Raw genomic sequence first — 15,684 nt, forward strand, 5'->3', positions numbered from 1 at the left:
AACGAGTAAAACGAGTAAAACGAGTAAAACGAGTAAAACTAGTAAAACTAGTAAAACGAGTAAAACGAGTAAAACGAGTAAAACGAGTAAAACGAGTAAAACGAGTAAAACGAGTAAAACGAGTAAAACGAGTAAAACTAGTAAAACGAGTAAAACGAGTAAAACGAGTAACACGAGTAACGAAGTAAACGAGTAAAACGAGTAAAACGAGTAAAACGAGTAAACGAGTAAAACGAGTAAAACGAGTAAAACGAGTAAAACGAGTAAAACGAGTAAAACGAGAGTAAAACGAGCAAAACTAGTAAAACGAGGTAAAACGGCAAAACGAGTAAAACGAACAAAACGAGGAAAACGAGGAAAACGAGGAAAACGAGGAAAACGAGGAAAACGAGGAAAACGAGCAAAACGAGCAAAACGAGCAAAACGAGCAAAACGAGCAAAACGAGCAAAACGAGCAAAACGAGCAAAACGAGTAAAACGAGTAAAACGAGTAAAACGAGTAAAACGAGTAAAACGAGTAAAACGAGTAAAACGAGTAAAACGAGTAAAACGAGTAAAACGAGTAAAACGAGTAAAACGAGTAAAACGAGTAAAACGAGCAAAACGAGCAAAACGAGAAAAACGAGTAAAACGAGTAAAACGAGTAATACGAGTAAAACGAGTAAAACGAGTAAAACGAGTAAAACGAGTAAAACGAGTAAAACGAGTAAAACGAGTAAAACGAGTAAAACGAGTAAAACGTGTAAAACGTGTAAAACGAGCAAAACTAGTAAAACTAGTAAAACTAGTAAAACTAGTAAAACTAGTAAAACGAGTAAAACGAGTAAAACGAGTAAAACGAGTAAAACGAGTAAAACGAGTAAAACGAGTAAAACGAGTAAAACGAGTAAAACGAGTAAAACGAGTAAAACGAGTAAAACGAGTAAAACGAGTAAAACTAGTAAAACTAGTAAAACTAGTAAAACGAGTAAAACGAGTAAAACGAGTAAAACGAGTAAAACGAGTAACACGAGTAACACGAGTAAAACGAGTAATACGAGTAAAACGACTAAAACGACTAAAACTAGTAAAACTAGTAAAACTAGTAAAACTAGTAAAACTAGTAAAACTAGTAAAACTAGTAAAACTAGTAAAACTAGTAAAACTAGTAAAACTAGTAAAACTAGTAAAACTAGTAAAACGAGTAAAACGAGTAAAACGAGTAAAACGAGTAACACGAGTAACACGAGTAAAACGAGTAATACGAGTAAAACGACTAAAACTAGTAAAACTAGTAAAACGAGTAAAACGAGTAAAACGAGTAAAACGAGTAAAACGAGTAAAACGAGTAAAACGAGCAAAACGAGTAAAACGAGCAAAACGAGTAAAACGAGCAAAACGAGTAAAACGAGTAAAACGAGGAAAACTAGTAAAACTAGTAAAACGAGTAAAACGAGTAAAACGAGTAAAACGAGTAAAACGAGTAAAACGAGTAACACGAGTAACACGAGTAAAACGAGTAAAACGAGTAATACGAGTAAAACGACTAAAACTAGTAAAACGAGTAAAACGAGTAAAACGAGTAAAACGAGTAAAACGAGTAAAACGAGTAAAACGAGTAAAACGAGTAAAACGAGTAAAACGAGTAAAACGAGTAAAACGAGTAAAACGAGTAAAACGAGTAAAACGAGTAAAACGAGTAAAACGAGTAAAACGAGTAAAACGAGTAAAACGAGTAAAACGAGTAAAACGAGTAAAACGAGTAAAACGAGTAAAACGAGTAAAACGAGTAAAACGAGTAAAACGAGTAAAACGAGTAAAACGAGTAAAACGAGTAAAACGAGTAAAACGAGTAAAATTAGTAAAACTAGTAAAACTAGTAAAACGAGTAAAACGAGTAAAACGAGTAAAACGAGTAAAACGAGTAAAACGAGTAAAACGAGTAAAACGAGTAAAACGAGTAAAACGAGTAAAACTAGTAAAACGAGTAAAACGAGTAAAACGAGTAAAACGAGTAAAACGAGTAAAACGAGTAACACGAGTAACACGAGTAAAACGAGTAATACGAGTAAAACGAGTAAAACGAGTAAAACGAGTAAAACGAGTAAAACGAGTAAAACGAGTAAAACGAGTAAAACGAGCAAAACTAGTAAAACGAGCAAAACTAGTAAAACGAGCAAAACGAGTAAAACGAACAAAACGAGGAAAACGAGGAAAACGAGGAAAACGAGGAAAACGAGGAAAACGAGGAAAACGAGCAAAACGAGCAAAACGAGCAAAGCGAGCAAAACGAGCAAAACGAGTAAAACGAGTAAAACGAGTAAAACGAGTAAAACGAGTAAAACGAGTAAAACGAGTAAAACGAGTAAAACGAGTAAAACGAGTAAAACGAGTAAAACGAGTAAAACGAGTAAAACGAGTAAAACGAGCAAAACGAGCAAAACGAGCAAAACGAGAAAAACGAGTAAAACGAGTAAAACGAGTAATACGAGTAAAACGAGTAAAACGAGTAAAACGAGTAAAACGAGTAAAACGAGTAAAACGAGTAAAACGAGTAAAACGAGTAAAACGAGTAAAACGAGTAAAACGTGTAAAACGTGTAAAACGAGCAAAACTAGTAAAACTAGTAAAACTAGTAAAACTAGTAAAACTAGTAAAACGAGTAAAACGAGTAAAACGAGTAAAACGAGTAAAACGAGTAAAACGAGTAAAACGAGTAAAACGAGTAAAACGAGTAAAACGAGTAAAACGAGTAAAACGAGTAAAACGAGTAAAACGAGTAAAACGAGTAAAACTAGTAAAACTAGTAAAACTAGTAAAACGAGTAAAACGAGTAAAACGAGTAAAACGAGTAAAACGAGTAACACGAGTAACACGAGTAAAACGAGTAATACGAGTAAAACGACTAAAACGACTAAAACTAGTAAAACTAGTAAAACTAGTAAAACTAGTAAAACTAGTAAAACTAGTAAAACTAGTAAAACGAGTAAAACGAGTAAAACGAGTAAAACGAATAAAACGAGTAAAACGAGTAAAACGAGTAAAACGAGTAAAACGAGTAAAACGAGTAAAACGAGTAAAACGAGTAAAACGAGCAAAACGAGTAAAACGAGCAAAACGAGTAAAACGAGCAAAACGAGTAAAACGAGTAAAACGAGGAAAACTAGTAAAACTAGTAAAACTAGTAAAACGAGTAAAACGAGTAAAACGAGTAAAACGAGTAAAACGAGTAAAACGAGTAAAACGAGCAAAACGAGCAAAACGAGCAAAACTAGTAAAACGAGTAAAACGAGTAAAACGAGTAAAACGAGTAAAACGAGTAAAACGAGTAAAACGAGTAAAACGAGTAAAAGGAGTAAAACGAGTAAAACGAGTAAAACGAGTAAAACGAGTAAAACGAGTAAAACGAGTAAAACGAGCAAAACTAGTAAAACGAGCAAAACGAGTAAAACTAGTAAAACGAGTAAAACGAGTAAAACGAGTAAAACGAGTAAAACTAGTAAAACTAGTAAAACGAGTAAAACGAGTAAAACGAGTAAAACGAGTAAAACGAGTAATACGAGTAAAACGAGTAAAACGAGTAAAACGAGTAAAACGAGTAAAACGAGTAAAACGAGTAAAACGAGTAAAACGAGTAAAACGAGTAAAACGAGTAAAACGAGTAAAACGAGTAAAACGAGTAAAACGAGTAAAACGAGTAAAACGAGTAAAACGAGTAAAACGAGTAAAACGAGCAAAACTAGTAAAACGAGCAAAACGAGTAAAACTAGTAAAACGAGTAAAACGAGTAAAACGAGTAAAACGAGTAAAACGAGTAAAACTAGTAAAACTAGTAAAACGAGTAAAACGAGTAAAACGAGTAAAACGAGTAAAACGAGTAAAACGAGTAATACGAGTAATACGAGTAAAACGAGTAAAACGAGTAAAACGAGTAAAACGAGTAAAACGAGTAAAACGAGTAAAACGAGTAAAACGAGTAAAACGAGTAAAACGAGTAAATCGAGTAAAACGAGTAAAACGTGTAAAACGTGTAAAACGTGTAAAACGAGCAAAACTAGTAAACTAGTAAAACTAGTAAAACTAGTAAAACTAGTAAAACGAGTAAAACGAGTAAAACGAGTAAAACGAGTAAAACGAGTAAAACGAGTAAAACGAGTAAAACGAGTAAAACGAGTAAAACGAGTAAAACGAGTAAAACGAGTAAAACGAGTAAAACGAGTAAAACGAGTAAAACGAGTAAAACGAGTAAAACGAGTAAAACTAGTAAAACGAGTAAAACGAGTAAAACGAGTAAAACGAGTAAAACGAGTAAAACGAGTAAAACGAGTAAAACGAGTAAAACGAGTAAAACGAGTAAAACGAGTAAAACGAGTAAAACGAGTAAAACGAGTAAAACGAGTAAAACGAGTAAAACGAGTAAAACGAGTAAAACGAGTAAAACGAGTAAAACGAGTAAAACGAGTAAAACGAGTAAAACGAGTAAAACGAGTAAAACGAGTAAAACGAGTAAAACGAGTAAAACGAGTAAAACGAGTAAAACGAGTAAAACGAGCAAAACTAGTAAAACGAGCAAAACGAATAAAACTAGTAAAACGAGTAAAACGAGTAAAACGAGTAAAACTAGTAAAACTAGTAAAACGAGTAAAACGAGTAAAACGAGTAAAACGAGTAAAACGAGTAATACGAGTAATACGAGTAAAACGAGTAAAACGAGTAAACGAGTAAAACGAGTAAAACGAGTAAAACGAGTAAAACGAGTAAAACGAGTAAATCGAGTAAAACGAGTAAAACGTGTAAAACGTGTAAAACGAGCAAAACTAGTGTGACGTCCCACTATTTTTCGCGCAGTCGTAATTAGAGTCTTCCCCACAAATAACTCCAAATCTTCGCCAAAATCCCTCGAATTCAAATCTTACCTCTTTTCCCAACTACCGACCACCTTGACGATATACCTTAGCGGTCCCTATCTCAAGATGATCTACTACGAAATCCCCTTCCCTCTACGCCCTACGAGGCACGATCTCCTCCCTCACCTTCAAGGTCTAAACAAGTCCCTCGTCCAAAAACCCTCTTACATCGAGACTACGTCTCACGACCTCCCTACGACCCACCGAGTCAAAGCCACTCTTACCCCGTTCCAATCAAAACTCGCAAACCACATGTAACTAGTTTGAGTCCCCCTTCTCGAGCGCCCCTCATAAAAACCCGGAAATAATATTGCGAAGTCCTTTTCGAATGCCCTTTATAAAAAACCCGGAAGTCTTATTGCGACGCATATTTCGTGCATGAGTCACGGTGCATACCGCGCACACCCCTCATACCTAAACACTGTATAAATACAAGGGCCCCAGAGGCCGTAGTACTCTTCTTCTACGGACTCTTCTTCTACGGACTCTTCTTCTACGGAAAGCTCTTCCATAGAGACAGTTCAAAGAAAGTAACAATAATTTAACTAACGTGCAGTAAATTCAGTGCAACTACTCTCGACGAGAGATTCACTTTCGACAACAACTGTGAGCAATTAATATTACTTATTATAACACTGCATATCATCGCCATTTATATTACACTTTCTTGCTTATGCTTTTCTTATTATTGCTTATCGTTTATATCATCTTAACATTCCTAACGCTTATTGCTTTTCATATTCTTGTCTATTGCTAATACTCGCATATTTCATGTTCATCTATATATTGCTATTGTTTACCATTTATATAAATGTTTTGTGCTAATGCTCAACGTCCCACGCATTATTATAATATTACCACATATGCTTTGAACTGAATAAACGTTCTTATTCTAAATAACGCTTCGAATTATTGTAGTGATCCTTCGGTTACGGAATTACCGAATCATAACAAGCCACTGCAACAGCTGATCTCGGTTCGCGAACTCCGGGATTTCTTACAGTGTTTACAAGGCTTACTTTCGTATAGGCCTTGTACGACCATACCGTTACCTCTATTATAAAGAAATATAACGCGAAGTTTCTTATATTAATGCAACGGTAAATCCAATTATCAGGACTTTAAATACCCATGCTTGTGTCTAACGGGTGTCACTCTGGTGCTTGATTACTGCTTTACCTTCCCTGGTTGCTTGCGCCGCGAAACTTGTTTTCGTGCCTAACTCCCATCGTGCCTAGTGCCGCGAAACCTGTTTTCGTGCCTAACTCCCATCGTTCCTAGTGCCGCGAAACCTGTTTTCGTGCCTAACTCCCATCGTTCCTAGTGCCGCGAAACTTGTTTTCGTGCCTAACTCCTGCCTCACTTTGTGCCGCGAAACTAGTTTTCGTGCCAAAGTCCTATCCTGCTTAGTGCCGCGAAGCTGGTTTTCGTGCCTAAACTCCCCCAACTAGCCTTGTGTCGCGAAACTGGTTTTCGTGCCAAGGCTTCCTCCCGATCTACCCCAACTATATCATTCCCCTAAAAAAGACCTTCACCCGGGACGTGACACTAGTAAAACTAGTAAAACTAGTAAAACTAGTAAAACTAGTAAAACGAGTAAAACGAGTAAAACGAGTAAAACGAGTAAAACGAGTAAAACGAGTAAAACGAGTAAAACGAGTAAAACGAGTAAAACGAGTAAAACGAGTAAAACGAGTAAAACGAGTAAAACGAGTAAAACGAGTAAAACGAGTAAAACGAGTAAAACGAGTAAAACGAGTAAAACGAGTAAAACTAGTAAAACGAGTAAAACGAGTAAAACGAGTAAAACGAGTAAAACGAGTAAAACGAGTAAAACGAGTAAAACGAGTAAAACGAGTAAAACGAGTAAAACGAGTAATAAAACGAGTAAAACGAGTAAAACGAGTAAAACGAGTAAAACGAGTAAAACGAGTAAAACGAGTAAAACGAGTAAAACGAGTAAAACGAGCAAAACTAGTAAAACGAGCAAAACTAGTAAAACGAGCAAAACGAGTAAAACGAGCAAAACGAGGAAAACGAGGAAAACGAGCAAAACGAGCAAAACGAGCAAAACGAGCAAAACGAGCAAAACGAGCAAAACGAGCAAAACGAGCAAAACGAGCAAAACGAGCAAAACGAGCAAAACGAGTAAAACGAGCAAAACGAGTAAAACGAGTAAAACGAGTAAAACGAGTAAAACGAGTAAAACGAGTAAAACGAGTAAAACGAGCAAAACGAGCAAAACGAGCAAAACGAGCAAAACGAGAAAAACGAGTAAAACGAGTAAAACGAGTAATACGAGTAAAACGAGTAAAACGAGTAAAACGAGTAAAACTAGTAAAACGAGTAAAACTAGTAAAACTAGTAAAACTAGTAAAACTAGTAAAACTAGTAAAACTAGTAAAACTAGTAAAACTAGTAAAACTAGTAAAACTAGTAAAACTAGTAAAACTAGTAAAACTAGTAAAACGACTAAAACGAGTAAAACGAGTAAAACGAGTAAAACTAGTAAAACTAGTAAAACGAGTAAAACGAGTAAAACGAGTAAAACGAGTAAAACGAGTAAAACGAGTAAAACGAGTAACACGAGTAACACGAGTAACACGAGTAACACGAGTAAAACGAGTAATACGAGTAAAACGACTAAAACGACTAAAACTAGTAAAACTAGTAAAACTAGTAAAACTAGTAAAACGAGTAAAACGAGTAAAACGAGTAAAACGAGTAAAACGAGTAAAACGAGTAAAACGAGTAACGAGTAAAACGAGTAAAACGAGTAAAACGAGTAAAACGAGTAAAACGAGTAAAACGAGTAAAACGAGTAAAACGAGTAAAACGAGTAAAACGAGTAAAACGAGTAAAACGAGTAAAACGAGTAAAACGAGTAAAACGAGTAAAACGAGTAAAACGAGCAAAACTAGTAAAACGAGCAAAACTAGTAAAACGAGCAAAACGAGTAAAACGAGCAAAACGAGGAAAACGAGGAAAACGAGGAAAACGAGGAAAACGAGCAAAACGAGCAAAACGAGCAAAACGAGCAAAACGAGCAAACGAGCAAAACGAGCAAAACGAGCAAAACGAGCAAAACGAGTAAAACGAGTAAAACGAGTAAAACGAGTAAAACGAGTAAAACGAGTAAAACGAGTAAAACGAGTAAAACGAGTAAAACGAGTAAAACGAGTAAAACGAGCAAAACGAGCAAAACGAGAAAAACGAGTAAAACGAGTAAAACGAGTAATACGAGTAAAACGAGTAAAACGAGTAAAACGAGTAAAACGAGTAAAACGAGTAAAACGAGTAAAACGAGTAAAACGAGTAAAACGAGTAAAACGAGTAAAACGAGTAAAACGTGTAAAACGAGTGTGACGTCCCACTATTTTTCGCGCAGTCGTAATTAGAGTCTTCCCCACAAATTACTCCAAATCTTCGCCAAAATCCCTCGAATTCAAATCTTACCTCTTTTTCCCAACTACCGACCACCTTGACGATATACCTTAGCGGTCCCTATCTCAAGATGATCTACTACGAAATCCCCTTCCCTCTACGCCCTACGAGGCACGATCTCCTCCCTCACCTTCAAGGTCTAAACAAGTCCCTCGTCCCAAAAACCCTCTTACATCGAGACTACGTCTCACGACCTCCCTACGACCCACCGAGTCAAAGCCACTCTTACCCCGTTCCAATCAAAACACGCAAACCACATGTAACTAGTTTGAGTCCCCCTTCTCGAGCGCCCCTCATAAAAACCCCGGAAATAATATTGCGAAGTCCTTTTCGAATGCCCTTTATAAAAAACCCGGAAGTCTTATTGCGACGCATATTTCGTGCATGAGTCACGGTGCATACCGCGCACACCCCTCATACCTAAACACTGTATAAATACAAGGGCCCCAGAGGCCGTAGTACTCTTCTTCTACGGACTCTTCTTCTACGGACTCTTCTTCTACGGGCTCTTCTTCTACGGACTCTTCTTCTACGGACTCTTCTTCTACGGACTCTTCTTCTACGGACTCTTCTTCTACGGAAAGCTCTTCCATAGAGACAGTTCAACGAAAGTAACAATTTAACTAACGTGCATTAAATTCAGTGCAACTACTCTCGACGAGAGATTCACTTTCGACAACAACTGTGAGCAATTAATATTACTTATTATAACACTGCATATCATCGCCATTTATATTACACTTTCTTGCTTATGCTTTTCTTATTATTGCTTATCGTTTATATCATCTTAACATTCCTAACGCTTATTGCTTTTCATATTCTTGTCTATTGCTAATACTCGCATATTTCATGTTCATCTATATATTGCTATTGTTTACCATTTATATAAATGTTTTGTGCTAATGCTCAACATCCCACGCATTATTATAATATTACCACATATGCTTTGAACTGAATAAACGTTCTTATTCTAAATAACGCTTCGAATTATTGTAGTGATCCTTCGGTTACGGAATTACCGAATCATAACAAGCCACTGCAACAGCTGATCTCGGTTCGCGAACTCCGGGATTTCTTACAGTGTTTACAAGGCTTACTTTCGTATAGGCCTTGTACGACCATACCGTTACCTCTATTATAAAGAAATATAACGCGAGGTTTCTTATATTAATGCAACGGTAAATCCAATTATCAGGACTTTAAATACCCATGCTAGTGTCTAACGGGTGTCACTCTGGTGCTTGATTACTGCTTTACCTTCCCTGGTTGCTTGCGCCGCGAAACTTGTTTTCGTGCCTAACTCCCATCGTTCCTAGTGCCGCGAAACTTGTTTTCGTGCCTAACTCCTGCCTCACTTTGTGCCGCGAAACTAGTTTTCGTGCCAAAGTCCTATCCTGCTTAGTGCCGCGAAGCTGGTTTTCGTGCCTAAACTCCCCCAACTAGCCTTGTGTCGCGAAACTGGTTTTCGTGCCAAGGCTTCCTCCCGATCTACCCCAACTATGTCATTCCCCTAAAAAAGACCTTCACCCGGGACGTGACATAAATTTGGTGACAGCGGTGGGATGTTCGTCTACCGTTAACAAAGAATAGGTTCTTTGTATATACGGTACCCACAACGTCCCTATATCTAGAATGTGCATTACATACCCTCTTCGAAGCGTGCTATCTTACCGGAGCCGCAGACTACAAAGCATTTCAGCATATTTGAATGCGCTGATCTGCGTTTCTGGCGGCATAGCAACAACCACGGACGGCAGCGAGATTTGCCTAAATTGCTCTAGCTTTTCGCCTGCAGATACGGTAGAAGTATATTGGACCCATTATTATTATACGTATAACGTACCTAAATATTGCCCTCGGTGCAGAAATCCTCTAATTCCAGGGCGCCCCATAAGTAACTGCGACGAGTGCTCAGAAAGTTACCTCCTCTCAAATAAGAGCTACATTAGATTTGATAATTTTACCCAGGTTTAAAACACCTTGATTTTTAAATAACGGCTACCGGACGCTGAAAACATTAGAATATTTCTAAGGCAACCCCAAACAATACAACCATGTCTGTGTACGGCGAAACCGACGACTCTTGCGTACTAGACCAAATCGCGGGCGCTTCCGCTAACGCTGTAAACTCCGCTACCGCCGAATTAATGGAGAAAGTGCAATTATTACGACAGAAACAAGCCGAAATCGAGAGCTTGCACGGGAAATACATTAGAAACCCGGAATCCAATACGCACTCGGACATAGCTACAGGCTCGAGGCACCCCGCGCCTGAAGGCCTCTCCGATCAAATTCACGCCATCCGCGAGATGATAGAAAAACTTCTCGTACCCCCGCCAACGGCGAACAATTTCGCCACTCCAGGTTCCTCCCGTTTCGATAGGAAACCGGTATTAAATTTCGGGGACATTTCGGACCAAGGTCCATCGCCCCAGATCAAATTGAAAGACGCCGTAGAAACGGTCCCAAAGTTTAATGGTCACAACATGTCTGTGTTGCAATTCGCGAGAGCCTGCAACAGGGCTAAGGCTCTGATTCCCTCGCAAGCCGAACCCCAGCTAACGAGGTTGTTGAGAAATAAGCTGCAAGACCATGCGTACTTGGCCGTTGAGGATCGGGCCTTCGACTCCGTAAACGACCTAATTAAGCAACTCAAACGTACCTTTTCTCCTGCTAAATCATCGGACCACTATCGTGGGGAACTCGCTAACGTCATGAAAGGAAACAACGAGCACATACTGGAATACATTTCACGCATTAAGGACCTCCGATTCGCCATTCTAGAAGAGGACAGAGAATACTACCGCGACTTCGCGCGAAATCGCCCTGAGGACGTAGACCGCCTAACACTGGATTCATTCGTCGACGGCCTTCCACCTCACATAAGGACGAGATTACAGCAACACCAATTCGATACGCTCGACGAAGCGTTCGATCAAGCAGTCCTTGTGGATAAAGAGATTGACCGGGACCGTCTCCGATTCTCCGAACAGAAGACTCCAAGGTTAACCTGCCAGCTCTGCAATAAGACAGGACACGACGCACGATCCTGTTGGAACAATCAAGATTCAGCCTCCCAACTTCCCGAGAGGCGCACTCTAAACCACGCTGCGGAATATGGGTACCAAGAACCCAAACCTCTGCTCCCTTACTGGGACGAAAACCGACCTCCTCCTTCAAGACCTACAGAGTTACGCATCTGCGATTATTGCAAGAAGCCCGGACACGTGACCTCGGAATGCAGAAAAAGCATCTTCACCATCCACAGGGATCCTAGAACCTTGTGGGAAACGGAGTCGGGAATGACTCCTCCAAGCACCGATGGATGCGAACTGTGGAGTGGGCCTAACAGAAGCGCACCCACTTACGATACACCCCAAGTCACTAGCGGTATCATTAGAGTCGCTACACTACAACTAAACCCAGTCGTGCTACGGGAGAAGTCAACATTCTCCTTTTCCGCACATACAGCTAATCCGGACCTAAAGGACCACCTGCAACTTATAAACTCTAGCGAGATTGACACACCAAGCACCATGCCGACCATCGAAGTAGAGGAATCCGACAAAGTAATTCCAGAATCCAAAACAATACGACCAAAAGAGACTACGACGCCTATAGGCATCACTCCCATCCACCCCCTAATAAAAAACAAGTCCCTCTTAGCCCAGGATCCGTCGATCCACCACCTCGAGGCACCCGCGACGGTGCACTCACTCTCACCCCCTGCGAATTACGCCAAATTAACCCTTCCCCTAAACTCCCAAGAGTCTCTTGCGGCTACGCCGGAACTGGAAATAATAAAAATTTCTGCGGAAGCTCCTTCAAGGGCGGAAAATTTACTTCAGTCAATCTCCAAAGAGCACCCGATTCCTGGGAAAAGCGATAAGTTCGTTGACGTTGCACCTCGCGCGCCAAAACAAACTAAAGAATTCCTCGGTCTGACCAGATATTATAGAAGGTTTATCCCAGAATCCTCTAGAAAGGCTCGCCCATTGACCTCACTATCGAAGAAGAGCACACCATTTGACTGGGAACCGTCCCAACAAACAGCTTTTGACTACTTCACATCAGTATTGCAGAAGGAACCCATCCTGCAATTCTCGAATTTTGAGCGGGAATTCCACGTCACTACAGACGTCTTATCCCATAAAACCCCTGCAGTGGAGGCACGCCCCATGCGACCGCGAGGAGAATCTGACGATGACTTGGAGGACTGGCCCAAACGTAAACCAAGCAGATCCAAGAGTCCACGGTTCTCCAAATCACCGATCCATACAGCAACGAGTGACAGCAACTCCGTTGACCTTGTAACACCCACATCCAGCGCTCACCAGGGTTGGAAACCCATTCAACAGCACCGAAAGATGCGCCGGAAATTATCACCAGCAGAAATTCCGCCAAGTTCTCCCCCAGAAAACATACCTGAACGACTGCCTAACACGAGAGCAGACCACACTTACAAGTTACCCGTGCACATTTTACTGACAAAATACCTTGTGTGCGTGCTCCTCAGCTTATTCACCTCAATTAATACCGCCGACGTATTCACTAAGAGATTCATCTGTCACTTCGGAGCTCCTAGAGCCGTCCTCACCGACCAAGCAGCAAATTTCACTAGCGCTTTCACGAAAGCAGCAGCACGGAAATGTAAAATCCAACAATTCCGAACCACAGCCTTTCACCCACAGACGAAAGGCTCTATAGAGAAGTTGCACGTCGTTTTGACCGAATATTTGAAAATGTTTATCGGTCGATACAGCGACTGGGACGAATGGACCGACTTGGCCACGTTCTCGTATAATACTGGTGTCCATGAGGGCACTGGATACACTCCGCGTCAATTGGTATTCGGGAAATTAGCTCGGGTACCCAGCCGAAACCCGGTAACTAGAGTTTTCGAAAAAGAAACATACAATGGTTATCTATCAGATTTGAGTAGGAAACTACGGTGCGAAAGCCATTATTGTCGCCATATACACATACGCGAGAGTCCCGGTTGACCCCAAGTCACCGAAACAAAAATACTCTACCAATTTTCCTTCATAGATCGTTGCTACTGCAACATTTATTGCAACCACCACCCACGCGGCTATGCCGTCAAAAGGGAAGGAAGGAACATCGCATCCCTCTTCTCTAATGTGATCTGTGCCATCATCAGGAAGGCGCCTTCGCAGATGGTCATCACCATCGATGACTCCACCCCCTCCAACACCAGTCAACTGAGAGCAGTTCCAGGAGGCCACTACCCCATCGCCCCTTAAACACCCCCTCTTACGTTCAATTAAGTCCATCCCGCTCCTTAATGTTAAGAAATGCAGGCATTTCTTCATATAAGGGGGGAGGTGTGACGTCCCACTATTTTTCGCGCAGTCGTAATTAGAGTCTTCCCCACAAATTACTCCAAATCTTCGCCAAAATCCCTCGAATTCAAATCTTACCTCTTTTTCCCAACTACCGACCACCTTGACGATATACCTTAGCGGTCCCTATCTCAAGATGATCTACTACGAAATCCCCTTCCCTCTACGCCCTACGAGGCACGATCTCCTCCCTCACCTTCAAGGTCTAAACAAGTCCCTCGTCCCAAAAACCCTCTTACATCGAGACTACGTCTCACGACCTCCCTACGACCCACCGAGTCAAAGCCACTCTTACCCCGTTCCAATCAAAACACGCAAACCACATGTAACTAGTTTGAGTCCCCCTTCTCGAGCGCCCCTCATAAAAACCCCGGAAATAATATTGCGAAGTCCTTTTCGAATGCCCTTTATAAAAAACCCGGAAGTCTTATTGCGACGCATATTTCGTGCATGAGTCACGGTGCATACCGCGCACACCCCTCATACCTAAACACTGTATAAATACAAGGGCCCCAGAGGCCGTAGTACTCTTCTTCTACGGACTCTTCTTCTACGGACTCTTCTTCTACGGAAAGCTCTTCCATAGAGACAGTTCAAAGAAAGTAACAATTTAACTAACGTGCAGTAAATTCAGTGCAACTACTCTCGACGAGAGATTCACTTTCGACAACAACTGTGAGCAATTAATATTACTTATTATAACACTGCATATCATCGCCATTTATATTACACTTTCTTGCTTATGCTTTTCTTATTATTGCTTATCGTTTATATCATCTTAACATTCCTAACGCTTATTGCTTTTCATATTCTTGTCTATTGCTAATACTCGCATATTTCATGTTCATCTATATATTGCTATTGTTTACCATTTATATAAATGTTTTGTGCTAATGCTCAACGTCCCACGCATTATTATAATATTACCACATATGCTTTGAACTGAATAAACGTTCTTATTCTAAATAACGCTTCGAATTATTGTAGTGATCCTTCGGTTACGGAATTACCGAATCATAACAAGCCACTGCAACAGCTGATCTCGGTTCGCGAACTCCGGGATTTCTTACAGTGTTTACAAGGCTTACTTTCGTATAGGCCTTGTACGACCATACCGTTACCTCTATTATAAAGAAATATAACGCGAGGTTTCTTATATTAATGCAACGGTAAATCCAATTATCAGGACTTTAAATACCCATGCTTGTGTCTAACGGGTGTCACTCTGGTGCTTGATTACTGCTTTACCTTCCCTGGTTGCTTGCGCCGCGAAACCTGTTTTCGTGCCTAACTCCCATCGTTCCTAGTGCCGCGAAACCTGTTTTCGTGCCTAACTCCCATCGTTCCTAGTGCCGCGAAACTTGTTTTCGTGCCTAACTCCTGCCTCGCTTTGTGCCGCGAAACTAGTTTTCGTGCCAAAGTCCTATCCTGCTTAGTGCCGCGAAGCTGGTTTTCGTGCCTAAACTCCCCCAACTAGCCTTGTGTCGCGAAACTGGTTTTCGTGCCAAGGCTTCCTCCCGATCTACCCCAACTATGTCATTCCCCTAAAAAAGACCTTCACCCGGGACGTGACAACTTTTTTTAAAAAAAATTTTTGTTTATTTTTTTTATATTTAAATTTTTTTTTAATTTTTTAAAAAAATTTTTTAATTTTTTTCAAATTATTTAAAATTTATTTAAATTTTTTTTAATTTTAAAAAAAAATTTTAATTTTTTTTAAATTTAAAAAATTTTTTAAAATTTTTTTTTAATTTTTTAAAAAAAATTTTTTAATTTTTTTTAAATATTTTAAATTTTTAAAGAATTTTGTTCTTTATTTTTCATTTTTTTTAATTAAAAAAAATTTATTTATTTTGTTTTAAATTATTATTTTTTAATTTTTATTTGATTTTTTTAAAATTTTTTTTTTTAAATCTTAAAATTTATTTTTAAATCTTAAAATTTTTTTTTTTTTAAATCTTAAAATTTATTTTTAAATCTTAAATTTTTTT

General features: G+C 39.5%; 1 protein-coding gene across 1 annotated transcript; it reads left to right on the forward strand.

The window, feature by feature from the left end:
• The first annotated feature begins 10,686 nt into the window (after positions 1–10,686).
• Positions 10,687–13,442, forward strand: LOC143378183 (uncharacterized). The gene is made up of 2 exons (XM_076829973.1): positions 10,687–10,751; positions 10,852–13,442. The coding sequence occupies exon 2, from the start codon at positions 11,045–11,047 to the stop codon at positions 13,331–13,333; it is 2,289 nt and encodes a 762-aa protein (XP_076686088.1). The 5' UTR covers positions 10,687–10,751; positions 10,852–11,044; the 3' UTR covers positions 13,334–13,442.
• Positions 13,443–15,684: the final 2,242 nt, after the last annotated feature.

The sequence above is a fragment of the Andrena cerasifolii genome, unplaced genomic scaffold (genome assembly GCF_050908995.1).
Source record: "Andrena cerasifolii isolate SP2316 unplaced genomic scaffold, iyAndCera1_principal scaffold0910, whole genome shotgun sequence".
NCBI lineage: Eukaryota > Metazoa > Arthropoda > Insecta > Hymenoptera > Andrenidae > Andrena > Andrena cerasifolii.

Bases quoted from the DNA above. Each gene is read 5' to 3' on its own strand.
- LOC143378183 (XM_076829973.1), top strand. From the start codon at position 11,045: ATGAAAGGAAACAACGAGCACATACTGGAATACATTTCACGCATTAAG.